Source organism: Falco cherrug, chromosome 19, assembly GCF_023634085.1.
Source record: "Falco cherrug isolate bFalChe1 chromosome 19, bFalChe1.pri, whole genome shotgun sequence".
In the NCBI taxonomy this organism is placed as follows: Eukaryota; Metazoa; Chordata; class Aves; order Falconiformes; family Falconidae; genus Falco; species Falco cherrug.
Genome location: NC_073715.1, coordinates 6,375,368 through 6,389,573, shown reverse-complemented (window position 1 = coordinate 6,389,573; position 14,206 = coordinate 6,375,368). Strand labels below are relative to the sequence as shown.

The 14,206-nt window shown below is 52.7% G+C and overlaps 2 protein-coding genes across 10 annotated transcripts in view; both read left to right on the top strand.

The window, feature by feature from the left end:
• The first annotated feature begins 559 nt into the window (after positions 1-559).
• Positions 560-2,758, top strand: ATP5MC2 (ATP synthase membrane subunit c locus 2). Of its 2 annotated transcripts, none has more exons than XM_055697268.1 (5): positions 560-648; positions 1,382-1,455; positions 1,992-2,066; positions 2,247-2,407; positions 2,491-2,758. In XM_055697268.1, exons 2-5 carry the CDS (start codon positions 1,417-1,419, stop codon positions 2,603-2,605), a joined length of 390 nt encoding a protein of 129 aa, XP_055553243.1. In that variant the 5' UTR covers positions 560-648; positions 1,382-1,416; the 3' UTR covers positions 2,606-2,758. The 2 variants fall into 2 exon arrangements, with proteins under 2 accessions (XP_055553243.1, XP_055553244.1); XM_055697269.1 differs by having other exon boundaries at positions 585-639.
• A 567-nt stretch (positions 2,759-3,325) lies between these two features.
• LOC102056311 (cyclic AMP-dependent transcription factor ATF-7) overlaps positions 3,326-14,206 on the top strand; it is a 69,730-nt gene continuing 58,849 nt past the window's right edge. For 4 of the 8 annotated variants that reach the window (XM_055696904.1, XM_055696906.1, XM_055696903.1 and 1 more), the window contains exon 1: positions 3,356-3,462. The gene's annotated coding sequence lies outside the window, so the exon portion shown is untranslated. Of the gene's footprint in view, positions 3,463-14,206 lie in introns of all 8 variants that reach the window. The other 4 variants (XM_055696908.1, XM_055696902.1, XM_055696907.1 and 1 more) reach the window with 3 other exon arrangements.

Here is a 14,206-nt window from a genome sequence, read left to right as displayed (position 1 = left end):
CCCCCGCAGCCTGAGTGGTCCCCAGCACCCTGTGGTGGCGCTGTCCCCCAGCACCCTGGGGTGTCCCTGCCCCCCTGCCTGCAGGGTTGACATGGTGCCCCCCAGCCTCACACACAAGCATGCTCCTTGCACACGCATGTGCAAACATGCATGTGTAAGCACATGGACCCTGGTGATGCACATGCTCCTGCACACACACATGTACACAGACCTGGGAGCGCACACGTGTCACGCATGTAGATGTGTACATACACGTACACGTGTGCATGCACCATAGACATGCGCACACAGGTGCAGCCACGCGCACACACACGTGCACACACATATGCACCCCCCACGTCTGCGTGTGCCCCCCCAACTGCGCCCGCAGCGCTCCGCTTGGCCGCCAGGGGGCGTGGGGCGCGGACCCCGCCCCCGCCCGGCCCCGCCCTCCCCGCCCGGCCCCGCCCCGCGGCGCTGAGCCCCGCCGCCCGCAGGGGGCGCGCAGCCCCCGGCCCCGCCACCTCCCGGCCCGCAGGCGGCGCCGCGGGGCATGGGGCGCTCTGGGCGGCGGCCCCCCCTTGCCTCTCGGTGGTGCTTCCGGGCCGCACTTCCGGGCGCGCCTGCGCACTCGCTACCTCCGCGACCTGCCCGCCGCCGGTACGGCAGGTGAGGGCGGCGGGCCGCGGCGGGGGGGCAGCCCCTGGCGGGGGGCAAGGGGAGGGGGTGCGACACCCCCTCAGGGCGGGGGAGGGCGAGGGAGATCTTGGGGTGGGGGAGGGCGAGTAGAGACCCCTCACTCGGGTGGGGCAGGGACGGGCGCCCCTCCCGCCCCCCGGAGCCGGTTGGCGCTGGGGCAGCCCCTCAGTGTGTTTTGCGGGTGACCCGCCGTTGTTCGGGGGGACGTTCCCTCCCGCTGCCTTTGAGGTGATCTCCCTCCACACTGGGTTGCCCCCCCGCCATGTTCCGTCCTCTGCAGCTCCCACGTCCCCTGCCAGGGCTGAGGGTCCCCAGGCCGTGACCCCCCCATGGTCCTCCAGCAGCCGCCTCCAGCTGCACCATTCTCTGTCTGCAGGGCCGAGGCGGCATCCCCAGGGCCTGCCCTGCCTGGTGGGCACCAGGGACCTCCTGAGCTCCTATCGCCTCCCGGGTGGGTGACACCCCCCCGGGAATTGCAGTGGCGCAACCCTAGGACCCCAAATTCCTGAGTCCCATGGTGACACTCAGCCAGGAGCTGTCACCTCGGTGACAAAAACATGTCCTGCCCCACCATTCCCGCATGGCTCAGACCTCCTGTGTATCCCCAAGTCTCCTGCTTGTCCTGGGAGCCATCCCCTATCCGTGAGGCTGGATCACACAGGCTGTGGCTCCTTACACCCTCGTGTCTGTGTGTCTCTTCCAGCTGAGTCCTGTGTGTGTGCCCCTCCGTCCCTCGCCATGTACGCCTGTGCAAAGTTCGTCTCCACTCCTGCACTAGTGAGTAGTGACAGACCCCTCCTTCAACCTCAACATCCCTTCTGTGGGACATGGGGCGCGGAGGGAAAGCATGTGACCCCCTCAGAGACAGGGGGAGAGGTTTGGGGACACTTTTTGCAGGTTTAGAGCCACCTTGGGCCACAACGAAGGTGAGCAAAGCCTGGAGCGATGAGCTGCTCTGGTTAATGATCATTTGCCATCCCTTAATGGTTACTAATTACCCACGTGCTGGGAGTAAAGTGCCTTTGGCTGGGTGCTGGCCCTGGTGGCACGCTGGAGCTGTACATTGATGCCTGTGGCCATGGGGTGCCAATGGCAAGGCCATGGGGTGCCTGGGAGCTTCTCTTTAGCAGTGGGTGCCAGGACAGGCTTTTCCCTCTGGGTGCTGCCAATTCACAGGGCACCCCAGGCAGCTGGGCATGTTTGGGAGGTACCGGAGGTGGCCTCAGGGAGCCCCTGGCTGGAATTTCACTGCCCTGGGTGATCACGGGGGGTGGGGTATCCCACCCAAATCTGAGGGTGGCTGTGCCTTCCAGGTGAGGAGCTCACGGGTGCTGTCCCAGCCCCTCTCTGCCTCCATGCTGAGCAGCCCCGAGGCCCGGACAGAGAAGGTAATGCGCCCAGCTTGGATTGGGGGATGCTGGGGGGTGCTGAGCACTGGCCGTGGGAGGGGTGTGGGGAAGCGATGCCCTGAGAGGATGTAGGGGGCTTGATGGGGGGAGACAGGCTCTAGGCAGGGCTGCGGTAGTCTTAATCCCTCCCTAGCCCTTGCCCACCCTCCCGTCGCCCAGGCGCATCTGGGCGCCCACCGAGCCATCCAGACGAGTACGGCCCACCGAGACATTGACACCGCTGCCAAGTTCATCGGCGCCGGTGCTGCCACTGTGGGGGTAGCTGGCTCCGGCGCTGGCATCGGTACCGTCTTCGGCAGCCTCATCATTGGCTATGCCAGGTCAGCAGGGGCACCGGAGGGGTTGGAATGGGGTGCTGGCTGCCAGCTGTGCCCCTGCTGACAGGCCTGTCCTCTCCTCGCAGGAACCCCTCACTTAAACAGCAGCTTTTCTCCTACGCCATCTTGGGCTTTGCCCTCTCTGAGGCCATGGGGCTCTTCTGCCTCATGGTGGCCTTCCTCATCCTCTTTGCCATGTGATGGAGCCACTGACAGTGATGGTGATGGAGCCAGCACCCCACTGTGCCCGTCCCCCCTCCCCCCCCCCAAGCCATGAATGCCAGCAGGGGGGCAGGAGAGAGCCCCGGCCCCCCGCCATGGGCGGGCAGGGAATAAAGACGGTTTGGTATCGGGGTCTCGGCTCCTTGTGTCTCCTTGGTCGCCCTGTCCTGTGTCACTTGCCTGTGGCTGGCACTGTGGAGCAGGGGACGATGCTGCCCTGGGCTCACTTTCCTCCCTGCTGGGGTTACTCTGGGGAGGTGGCAGTGTCCCTGGAGGGGACACCAGGTGGCAGGGGCTGAGCCCCTTTGCCACCCTGAGCCCTCAGCCACCTGTGCACATCGTGCACATCGTCGGTCCCCGGGGGCAGCTGGGAGCCCTCGGGGCCGCAGCCTGGGCTGTCACCTCCATCCATCCCTTGCCTAAGGATGTCCCCCCACCTGGGGACACCTTAGCGGGGACCGGCCGCCTGGCAGCCCCGGAGCCGGGGGCTGTGGTGTGTCTGGCTGCTGGTGTCCCGGTATCGAGGTGTACCCGCCTCGCTGTCCCCGCAGGATGGAGGGCCCCGTGGGCGGTCCCTCTGGCCCGCCGGAGGCCTCCCTCTCGCTGAACCCACCCGAGGAGGCGTGATTAACCACGCCCCTCCGAGGCGAGGCCCCGCCCCCGGAGCCCCCCCATTGGCCCCGGCGCCGTTATACCCTCCTTCGGGTCTCGCGAGAGCCTTGCGCATGGGGCGCGAGGGGGGGCTCGTGGAGGGGAGGCGGGAGCCCCAGCGCGAGAGGCAGCCAGCGCGAGGCCCCGGCGGCGGCGCGGAGCGGCGCGGCCCGGCCCTCCCTCAGGTAACCGGCGGCTCTCGGGCGCGGCGGGGCGCGGGGCGGCCCCGGGGCGGCGGCGGCGAGGGAGGTGGCGGGGCGGCGGCCGGGGGGTCTGCGGGGGGCCCCGGCCGGCCCCTGCCCCCACAACTCTCCCCGAGTTTTCGTGAAGCAGCCGCTCTCCCCTGCGCCGCCTCATCGCTGATTGATAGCGCCCTCCGGCCAATCGGCGCGCTGTCAAGTCCGGAGTGGCGGGAGCCGTGGCCAATGGTGGCTTAGGGGGCGCCGCGATGGCGCAAGCCCCTCCTTAGGTGGGCGGGGCTGCTGGAGGCAGCGAGGGGCCCGGGCGGTGCCTGAGGGGGGGAGCCCGGAGGCCAGGGGGGCCCCGGGGTGGGGGGAATCCCGGGGAAATTGAGGGGCTTGGGGGGCTGGGGGCGGAGGCGTGGGGAGGTCTGCGCGATGCGGGGCGTCAGGAGTACGGGGGGGCCACGGGGCTGGGGGGCTGGAGGGGGCCTCTGGGCTGGGGACTCTCGGGAGATCCTGGGGAGGGTGAGGGGGCTTCAGGGACTGCACACAGGGGGGTGCTGATGGGTGGGGGGGCTTGAGGGGGTTGTAGTTATGGGGGGCTTTAAAGGGACAGTGGTCTGGCGGTTGGATTTGGGGGCGACGGTGGACCCTGGAGAGGTGCTGGGGAGTCTTGAGGCACTGTGGGCACGAGGGCACGGGGGGTGGGGGAGCTTTGGAAGATGAGGGAGTAAATTGGAGGGGGGACATGTCTGTGGAGGTTGTAGGTATGGGAGGCCCTTTGGTGTGCAGGTCCTGGGGGAATCTCGAGTATTAGAGGGGCCTGGGGGGGGACCCTGCGGGGACCCCCTGAGGTGCAGGTGCTGGGGGAGCCCCTCTGACTGGGATTCAGCCCTCCTGGGTGAAGCGGGGTTTGGGCTCAGTGTGGTGGCTTGTGGCTCTTCTGGGGCAGCTGGGGAGGACGCAGGCCTACGTGTGTGTGGGGTCCCAGGGGCAAACTGATGTAGAAAGGATGTGGAGAGGTTGTAGGTGCCTGTGGGGGTGTGATGGGGAGCAGGGTGTGGGCTGGGGTACGGACTCGGGTCTGCAGAGTGTTGGGAGGTGGGGGACTGTCAGCCCCACGCAGTCGCAGGGGCATCAGTGACTCCCACAGCACTGCACGAAGGAGGACCTGCGACCTGCGAACAGCAGGGGTTAGAGAATGAAGTAGTTTCTTCTGAAGTCTGAAACAGTGGTTAATTTTCACTGGGGCACTTTGACACACTCTCAGAAGTTTGAGCTCTCAAAGTGGTGAGGTTTCACTGTGCACTTGCTCATCTTCCCTGCTGGCGCTGTGAAATCCGTTGCCTTTCAGTAGCTCCAACTTTGTGAGCAGAGCCTGGGTCACGTCTCAAAGTTGTTTTGTTCCTACTGCCAGGAGTGCTGGTATGGAGTCCCTCAGCCTTACTAAGGAAAAGAGATCGGCTGGTTCAGGTGTGAGACGAAATGTGTGTGACAACAAAACCTCCTTGTTCTGCTCAGCTTTTGCTATTTTGCCCTCTCTGCCTCTTTGCTGGCTCTTCTTTGCCAGGTCCCATCATTATGTTGTTTCTTCATGAAGTTATCCCTTCTTTCTCTGCTCAGGTCCCTCTAAAGACAACATTTCCACTTAACACCTAGGAGTACAACATAAAAGTGTTGCTAACACTTCAGTGGACTTTACAATTTATTTTGCTTCACTGCAGTGCTCGTTGGGCTTTCTTCCACCAGGCATGGTCTGAAGGGGTTGTCTAGTTCTTTGCAAATGGCTTTAAAAATAGTTGTGACTGAAATGCAGTCATTTCTGGAGAGGAATTCAGCAGCAGTTCTCAACCACGGGCTTTGTTGGACAGTTTTTTTGGATTGGGGTTTTCTCAGCAGAGTCTAAGAATAACTTCAGTGTTTGAATGTGGAGAAGTTTGTGGGAGGTGGATTGAACAGCCAGAATCCCATTTGGAAAATGAATAGGGTTAACATTCTTGCTCCTTGTTTCCTTAAATTGAGAGATCATATTCACCTTCTGTGACTTGAGTGGGGTAATTACTGTTGCCAGCTGTAATCACTTTTCAGGCTGGAGGGTGCTGGAGTGCTTGTTTGCTCTTAGTGTTAAAAACAAACAAACAAAAAAGGTGTGGGTTCCGCTGGTGGAAGCAGCTAGTCAGCCATCGACCTGCGAGGTTTGTAATGATTACCTGCAGCTGGGATGGTCTTTTTCTCAGAAGAGTGTTTCTGATCCTAGAAGTTGGTTGAGAATTGAGAAGTGGAAGACTATTTTAGTATCCGATAGACCTCACTGCTTTGAGAACTTTAATACAGCCATGAACTTCCTTAATTGCATGCCAATCTTTTGGTTATACCTAACTGTAGTATGTTAAACAGTTCCTCTCCTTTTTGACACCTGCCTGTCAACTAATGGTAAAAAAACCAAACATACCATGTCCAACTTACTGCTTAGCCAAACTAGGCATCTAGTTATTTTAATCTTTCCTTGTAAATCAATCCCTTCGGCTGCTTAACTATATTTTCCTGAATGCCTTCCAATTTGTCAATATCTTTCTGATACAGAATAGCTTGGAGTTGAATGTGTTTTGCATCAGAGTGTTGGAGATGGGGACTTTCCCTCCTTGCTCCCTGCTCTGATTTAAAGAAGGAAAAGCTTTACACAAACTTTGAGTATGTTAAAGCGCCCACTTGCAATTTGTCTTTCTCTTAACTTTAAGTAAGTTAAGTACCTTAACTTTTTCCATGTTGAGAGATATTTCTAACGTTAATTTCTACTTACTCTTGCTCCTATTTTTGTTTTCCCGAGGTTTCTTATTTTCTGGTCTTCTCCAGCATTTCCTACTGTATGTTTCTAGTACTCTTGATTTTTATTTTTATGTTTTCCCTCTGTGTGATTTACGAAGGTGTCAGGCGAAAATGAACTCGCTGTTGAGACTTGCTGAGTCCCACTGTTAGACACTCAGCCCACCTGGGTACGTTGCAAGTGTCACTACTTTTTTTAAGCTGGTTGATGGGACAGTTGCTAGTCTGAGTTAACTTGGAAATGCTGTACAATCTGTGTGGCACGACTGTGATCTGGTGGTGATTGTGTAGATATGCTGTGTAGGAAGGTGACAAAAATAGAAGGATGTGGCTTAAAAAAAAAATCAAACTTCTCATTAATGTCTTTATTTCCATCTCTTCTGAAACCCCTCGGAGCCTGACTGGAAGAGATGCTGACTGCAGAGGACATTCTCAGGATGGCTAAAAGGGGGTTTGTGTACGTGGTGCGGGACAGGCAGGAAATTTCCCTTACCTGTTTTGAAAGATGGGGAAGTCTGAGAGAGGAAGCATGAGTGGATGGATGTGAGAGGATGGTTGGGGGGAAGAAACCAAATCCTCCTTCCATCCTCCTTGAGCACGCAGGGGCCTGCTTGTAGGGTCCACCGGTCTCACATGATGAAGCAGCCAGGAGGAACTGGAGCTCTTCTGAGGGCGTGCAGTGGGGATCAGGGTGACTAGGACATGTCCTCACCCAGAGCCAGTCACCGCCTTTTTGTGGTGGAAACTTTTAAAAAATGGCTAAGTAAAATACACTCAGCTTCTGGCAGGCCTTGTGGTGCATGTGTTGTTTTTCGCAGCATGTGTTAGCAGAGGATCTCTGGATTGGATTTTGTTTTGGACTAATTTTTTGCTGCATCACATGTGATGCTTTTTTGCATTCTGCTTGGTTTTATTTACCCTTCTGAATTTCTTGGTGCCTTTCTTTTTTTTTTTGCCTTTTTACATTCCTAGCACTGAGAATTGAGGCCAGACTTCCAAAACTGCTCTTTCCTTAGTCATTTAGCACCCAGCTACAATAAAATATTTCCTCCCAAAATGCATTGTAACACACCTTCAGGACTGGGGACCTGTTGCTTCCTATAACTTTATTAATTTTTTCTCTACCCTTTTGAAGTAATATAGTTTCTCCATTCTGGTTTCAAGGAACTTGTAATACAGCAGGTGAATGCTGAGTGGTGTAGGCTGAGCAGAGAAACAGGCCAGGGGGCTGGGTTTCCCTGGGGAGCTAGAAATGGTTTCTGTTTGGTGTAGAAGTGTGTAGGAAGCTGTCTATAGAGACTAAAATAAAAGTACATTTATAGCCTTGCTTCCTTTTGAATATAAAACTGAGGTTTTAATCAGCCTTCACATCATAATATTTGTCACATCTTTTTGTCTGGCTGATGAATTTCTCCATCATGTCGCTTCAAGTCCTCAGCAAATCCTGTAATTCTGCTGCTCCTTCACTTCTTCAAATTGCTTTGCCCAGCTGTGAGGACTTAAGGCTCGACCTGTGCACAGCCTTGCTCTGGTGGTGGCTGGAGCAGGTGTTTGAGGCCCGCTGCCCTGCGTCCGTGGCCTCAGCCCTCCACCAAGCGATGCACACGGGGGCAGGGAAGCTGCAAGGGCCATGGCGAGCTCATGTGTTGGAGGACACCAGCATTTCCTAATTTATAGCCCATGGAGGTGCCAGTATCCACAGAGGTTCCTCTCCAAGCCGCTGGTTGATGTTGGTGTGATCGGGTTTGTTCTCCCTCTTTAGAGCTGATATTAACAGTGTGTTTTGCTGCAATTAGTCTTGGCTCGTGGGAATTTGGCTTAATTGCTTCTCTGAAGTTCGATTTCATAATCTTCCAAGATGCTTCTTGCTTTTTTCCACCTCCCCGACACACCTGCTGGGGCACGTGCTGATGCAGAAGTCGGCCATACAGTGCCCTTTGTACAGCACATGCTGTATTTTAATACGTGCCCAAGTTTGACGTTTGTTTTTGAAACATGATAAATTCAGCGCCTTAACCAGCCCCAACACGGTGTGGTTTCACCGAGGCTAAACCTAACTTTGATGTAGGCTAATTATTTAGTGGAAAGGGATTTTTGGCTTGTACCTCTTTCGTCTAAGCTCTTGGCATGCTTTGCTGGGGTGGCAGTGAGAGGCCAAGCTGGCCGGGGTGAGTTTTCCTGCCTCCCTGTCACTGTTTTGCTGTTGTGCACGAGCAGGGGCTGCAGTCCCGCAGCAGGACAAGCATGGAGCTGAGCTCCCGGGCGACAGCAACCATTTCTTGAAGTTTCCCAAGGAAAACAACGTGGTTTTAGCTCATGGGGATCACAGATGGCTCTGCCGCTCTGGTTGCAGGAGCAAGCCAGCCTGCGGAGAGCCTGCAGAGGTCTGGAATGCCACTCTGCTGTCCCACCCTTGTGTGAGAGAATGAAGCAGAGTGGAGACGTGGTGCCAGCCATTGCAAGCTGGTTCATGAATAAACAAAGCTCCTCTGCCAGCTACAGGCCGTGCTACCCACTGCGGGTGTTCCTCTGCGCGCTCGGCAGAGCTCTGAGCTCTCTTTGTCAGGCACGGCTACTGAAAAACCCTACAAGGGAAGCTGTACGAAGACATTTTCCTCCCCTTCTCCTGAAAAACAGATGTTTGAACTCCTTTAGTATGAAATGCAAGTTGTGCCTGGAGTTGAAAAGACAGTAAAGCTGTGAAGTTCACCACTTCCCTGCCTTTTGGGGATGCGCTGCCACACTTGTAGTGCTGCTATTAGCAGAGCTCTTGCACAGCTTTCATTTTTTTGTGCTTATGGAGAATGTTTTCAGCCCTGGTTGGCAGAGACCTCGTTCTGAATACCATTGTTACTATTTAAAATAATAATAATAAAAAAGCAGTCTTTCACAGGCTTCAGTGTATTAAGGACTTGGCTAGACGTGGACTTGGCAGTGCTAGGGAATAAGCAATGCCCAAATGAGTGTATTTATACCTGTGTAACCGTACCGAGCTGTCTTATGCCCTTTAACTGTTTCCAAAGTGAGTAAACCAGACTTGGAGCAGAACACGGCTTTCTGGGTTTTCTGCCAAAAAGCTCTTGCTGGTGCTGAGTCTGCTGAGATGAAGGAAACAAATCTTCAAATTGCTAAGTAGTTAATGCTTGCAATTATTTAAAATAGCTGGCATCTAAAATAGACTTGTTTCTAGAGGTACAGCTGGTCGTGTCCACAGCTGAAGATGCTGGAAGTCTGAAGAAGTTTTGGAAGTGAGATTGAACTGGTGAAGTTGGAAGTAGGTTGCATGTGGGGAGAGAAAGCTTTGCCAGAATGTGCAAATTTGCAAAATGTGAAGTTTTCTTCAATCTTGTGCTGTTCTTGTTGCAGCAGGGTCTGAAGGTAGGCTTGGCAGCCATTCATGGGCCATTCTTCTGCTGTTCCAGCACTAGGAATAATCCCTTATGTTTTTTTGAGTGTTAGTAAAATAGAGCTGGAGGGTGAGCAGAGGGAGGTGAGATCCAAAGGCAGATTGTCACCAGGGGTGACTGCAGCCGGGTGCCAGGTCTCCTGGAATCAACCGCTGGGTCTCAAAAATGTGAAAGCAGAGACTTAGCTGAGCATCCCACAGTGCAGGGTAGATGTACTGTGTGAAAACGGGGCTGAGGAAGTTTGTCTACAATGTTAATCGGATCAGAAGTCTTTATATGGAAGAGTGCACTGTTACAAACCTGGAGAGTTTATACAAGAGCAAGCATTGCTCATCGTCCAGATCTTCAGTCTGACTGAGCCGTGGGCAAAGCAAATGTGATGAAATGTGATTTTTTTTATTTTTTTTTAAAACGTAATCCTGAATGTGCTGGCAGTGTTTTAATGAGCAAGTATGTTTTCTGGTGCAGGTGGTAAGAAAGTTCCTAAGGGATGCTCGCTTTTCTTTGTGTGGATGTTTTTCATCCTTCTGCCTTACATTGCTTTCTTTTCCTTTGGTTTTTTTTTTTTTTTTTTGAAACCTGTCTGTTTTTAATGCATATAGAGTGCCCGTTTGTATGATCCACGTTTAGGATACTGTATCCTTCACTGATGTAAGATTTCATGTTTTGAATTATGTAAACTATATATAGGAAATCACTGCTTTGTTCACTGCTAAAACACAATCATTCTGAAGGCAGAATGCAGTTCTAGTTAAACAACTCACAATAATGTACCAAATTTCTAGGCATTGCTTATATTTGGAATATTTCTTGCTCCCTTCTGATTTTAGGGCTCGCATATCAAATAATGACACCATAAAATGTGTGTGCCTTTGAATGCTAAATAAATAAAAATGCCCACATGTGATGTAAATAATAACAGGTGAGACTAAATATTTTTATTTTATGACCACACATACATACAGGAGTGTCGTGCCTTTCTGTCCCCTGTCCCGCTGGTGCTGTTTCAGTTGTTTTAATTCATTGACAAGAGCTTTATCTGGAGGTTGTCACTTACATAAGAGGCTCTCCTAGTCCTAACTCGGTGCAGCCTTGACTTTGATCTTCCTTTAAAACTATTCACACACCATTGTGGGGAAAATATGTTCAAGCTTGACTTGGGCTCTTACGTCCCGTTTTCAGCAGCCTTTTTCTTCCTCACTTTCATTGAAACAAGAGCTCTTAAGCAGCTAGATAATTTCAGGAAATGGGACTAGAGTTTCTAGGTCACTTAGGCATTTCCTAGGTAAAATAATGCATTCTCTAAGGCTTGTCATGTCTTTCTTGTAATTATCTCTGCTCAGTGAGAAACGGTGAGTCTCTTAGGTTTTTCCTTCCTTTCTTAAACTTGAATTATTTCTGTCTCCTGTAGTAGATATCTTGCAATATGTTGTCCCTGCTGTGAAGAAGTATACAGCTGAAGATGTATCACCGCTAATGAAGAACCACAAGGCGACCCGAGAGCCATAGTGTCAGGATCCAGAAGCTGCCTGCGTGCGTCTTGGAGAGTCTGCCTTTAGAGTGTCTGTTTACTCTGTGTGCTGTCGTGCTACAAATTTGAACCTGCTGGAAGCAATGCCAGAAGCATTTCCTACCTGGTGATCTCCGCTTGGAGCCTTTCTTTCTGCAGGCTGCAAGGATTCAGTTGGTTGTGGTATGAAGGAGGAAGGAAAAGCTTGTTGCCTGAGGCTGTGAGGAACATTTGTGCCATGTTGCTTTGGCTAGAGTTGGATGTGGATGTGCTCTCACCTTTGTTGCTCCAGGTTCACACTTAGATTGTTACCTCTGGGTCTGGCCAAAGGTGCAAGGTCTGCTCTGATAGCAAAGGTGACAGCAGTGGTGGGAATTAAGTGGAGGCTTGTCTGACCTCAGTGGAGAGCCTCAGGGACTTCCAGGTAATTCCTCCCATTTTGGAGGAGGTCCTGGAACAGCAAGTTCATGATAAATCGTGCCTGGGGCCTTGCTGCTTGTTGCAGCGTGGAGGCCAGGTGCTGTGTTTGATGGGACCTGGTAGGTGCTCCCATCAAATGCTCTGCCTAGGTGCTGCCGATGAGTCCTGCTCTGTCTGCTGTCGGGGTCTTGCAGTTTGGATTCTCCCTGGTGTCTTAGGGTAAATACCTTGGGGACATCCTGTACAGTCCATCTTTCTTCCAGAAGCTGGGAGGGGAAGCACAGCTTTGGCATGTGAGTGATTGGTAGATGGTCCTTCTCCATCTTCTTGCCTGGGGAGGTTGCTGACTTGCTGGTTTAGGTTGGATTTTGTCTTGTGTTCATCAAAGGCTTCAAAACCCTTTGGACAGATGCCTCTTCATATTAGAAATCTAGTCCTTGGCACCTCACTAGAGAAACCTTGCTTGTGTTAAAGCATGTTTTGCCAAGCTATGGCTGCCTCAGCGACGTTTGGCAAGGATTACTTGAAGTAGGTATTTGAAGAGCAGCAGCTACTTCTCTCTCAGAAATCTGATCATGAAAGGAGGAGCATGAGGATTGTGCTGTTAGTGTGATGGAATCTGACCTCTCAAAGGTACCAAACTCGGGAAGTGCTCATGAGGCATCTGCACACCGGTGTCCCTCAGCTCATGTCGGAGAGCATAAGGACCTCGCAAAGATAGTTCTAGATTGCTCGAGCTTCTCGCAGTTGGTCTCACTTGGCTTTTCTCATCACGGTGTTCCGCAGAGATTTTAAAAATCCCAGTATCCTTCCCTTTGTGCAGCCCAGACCTGTGGCTCAGCTGGGCCCCAGCCATGCTGAGATGACATGAGAGTTTCTCTGACACCTTGCTCTGGAGTTGGAGGCCAGGCCAGATCTGATCTGGAGGCTGGCCAGTGTGAGGAGGCTTTTGGACAATGGAGCTTCTATAATGGTTTTTATCCTGCCAGAACCTAATGTGGAGGCAACGTTAACAAATTACACTTCTTGTTATGGTAACGGTAAACTCGTTGCTGTTTATAAAAAGGTTATAAACGGTGTAAGTTGTGTGGTTGGGAGGGCTGGTGGAAGCTGTGGTGGGAAAAGCCTCCTAGCTGTCTGGAGCTCTTGGCTGTGAGGGGGGTTTGCTGCTGTAACTGCAGGGAAAAGCTTTCCTGGTCTTAGCAAAGTCCGTCATGGCTGGTGCACATGGTTTGGGGCCCGTGTTGCTCCTTTTGCTGGAGTTTGGTTTACGTTTGACAGGATGCTGACAGTGCCTCCCTATCCCATTGCTCGCACACTTGAGAGGAGGAGGGCGCAACTCTCGCTCATGGCTGTTGCTTCATGTGAGGTTTGACCCTCTTCCCAAAGCATGTAGAAATACTCTTTGCACTCAGGCTGTTAATTTGCTCCGGTGTGAGCTGAGGAAAGCTGCTTTTTCTGTCACTTTAGGGCCAAATGTCCTGCTTGGTAGGAAAGATCGTTCTTCTGATAGCAGCAAGTGCAGCTCATGGGGGTGGTGAAGCTCCAAGGCTGTTTTAAGGCACTAGCAAGTGAGAAGCGAGGGTGTTGTGCATCTTTGATGCTATCGAGGTGATAGTTCTGACTGTTTGGGGATGCTCTTGTGGCTCGGAGATCCTCTACGAGCTTCTCAGCAGCACTGAGCACCCAGAAAGGTACAGTCAGGTGGTAAGTGGTTGGACTTTGCTTTCACCCTCTGCTGTAGGTTAACTTGTAACGACTTGTTAAATACTGTATGTCTGTTGGAGATTTACTTCAAGTGAGTTCCTTGCCAATATTCCAGTTTATACAGTTGGGTTTGCTTTATCAAGCTTATAAAGCATAAGGGTGTTGTGCCGCTAAAGCAGATTTTATAGCGTCGGCTTTTGGCCTTCTTTCCCAGTTGACAATTTTAAGCTCTCTTGTAGCTTTTTGGTTACAAAGCAAACATTCGCACTCCTTCTCTTACACCCCAAAATAACTTTAAAGTCAAAGCCTAGGACTGACAGCAGCCTGTGCGTTTTCACTAAGCTTGGTGGTGGCCTCTCCCTATAAAATTTAAAATCTTTCGCAATGTGTGTAGTAGCTGGCAATAGTCAAACGGAGATCTGGGCACCCAAAGGTGCAGAAACAGCTCTGTTCCTAAGTCCCTACAGGCACCTAATGTAGTTTGAGAGTCAGCAATCATTCACCAGTGGAAATTAGGTGCCAAATTGACTACTAGGCAGGCTGGGTGCCTAGCCCTCTGCCTTGCAGAGCTAACCCTGCAACAAGGAAGCCTAGATGTTAAAAGTGGCTTTTTTTTGTTGTTGTTAAGAAAGAACTTGACCTGTTTGGTTTTTCCGCACTTCATGGTGGGTTACGGTGCTCCAAGCCATCTCTGCGATGTGGTATGTTAATCCAGGCAAGCATGGGGAACGCTGATGCCGAACCCCAGGCAAGTGCTATGGCAGGACGGGGTTCCCTTCCATGCGTTTTCGGGGTGCAGCTGCCTCTGTGACCCTGCCGATCCCAGCCTTTTCAGAGCACTGTGTGCTGAATATTCATTTCGATTTGTCAGGAAGCTCGA

Excerpts from the sequence above, each read along its gene's own strand:
- ATP5MC2 (XM_055697268.1), top strand. The coding sequence starts at position 1,417 with ATGTACGCCTGTGCAAAGTTCGTCTCCACTCCTGCACTA. Across the intron at positions 2,067-2,246 it reads CCGAGGCCCGGACAGAGAAG|GCGCATCTGGGCGCCCACCG; the intron begins GTAATGCGCCCA and ends CCCGTCGCCCAG. Across the intron at positions 2,408-2,490 it reads CTCATCATTGGCTATGCCAG|GAACCCCTCACTTAAACAGC; the intron begins GTCAGCAGGGGC and ends CTCTCCTCGCAG.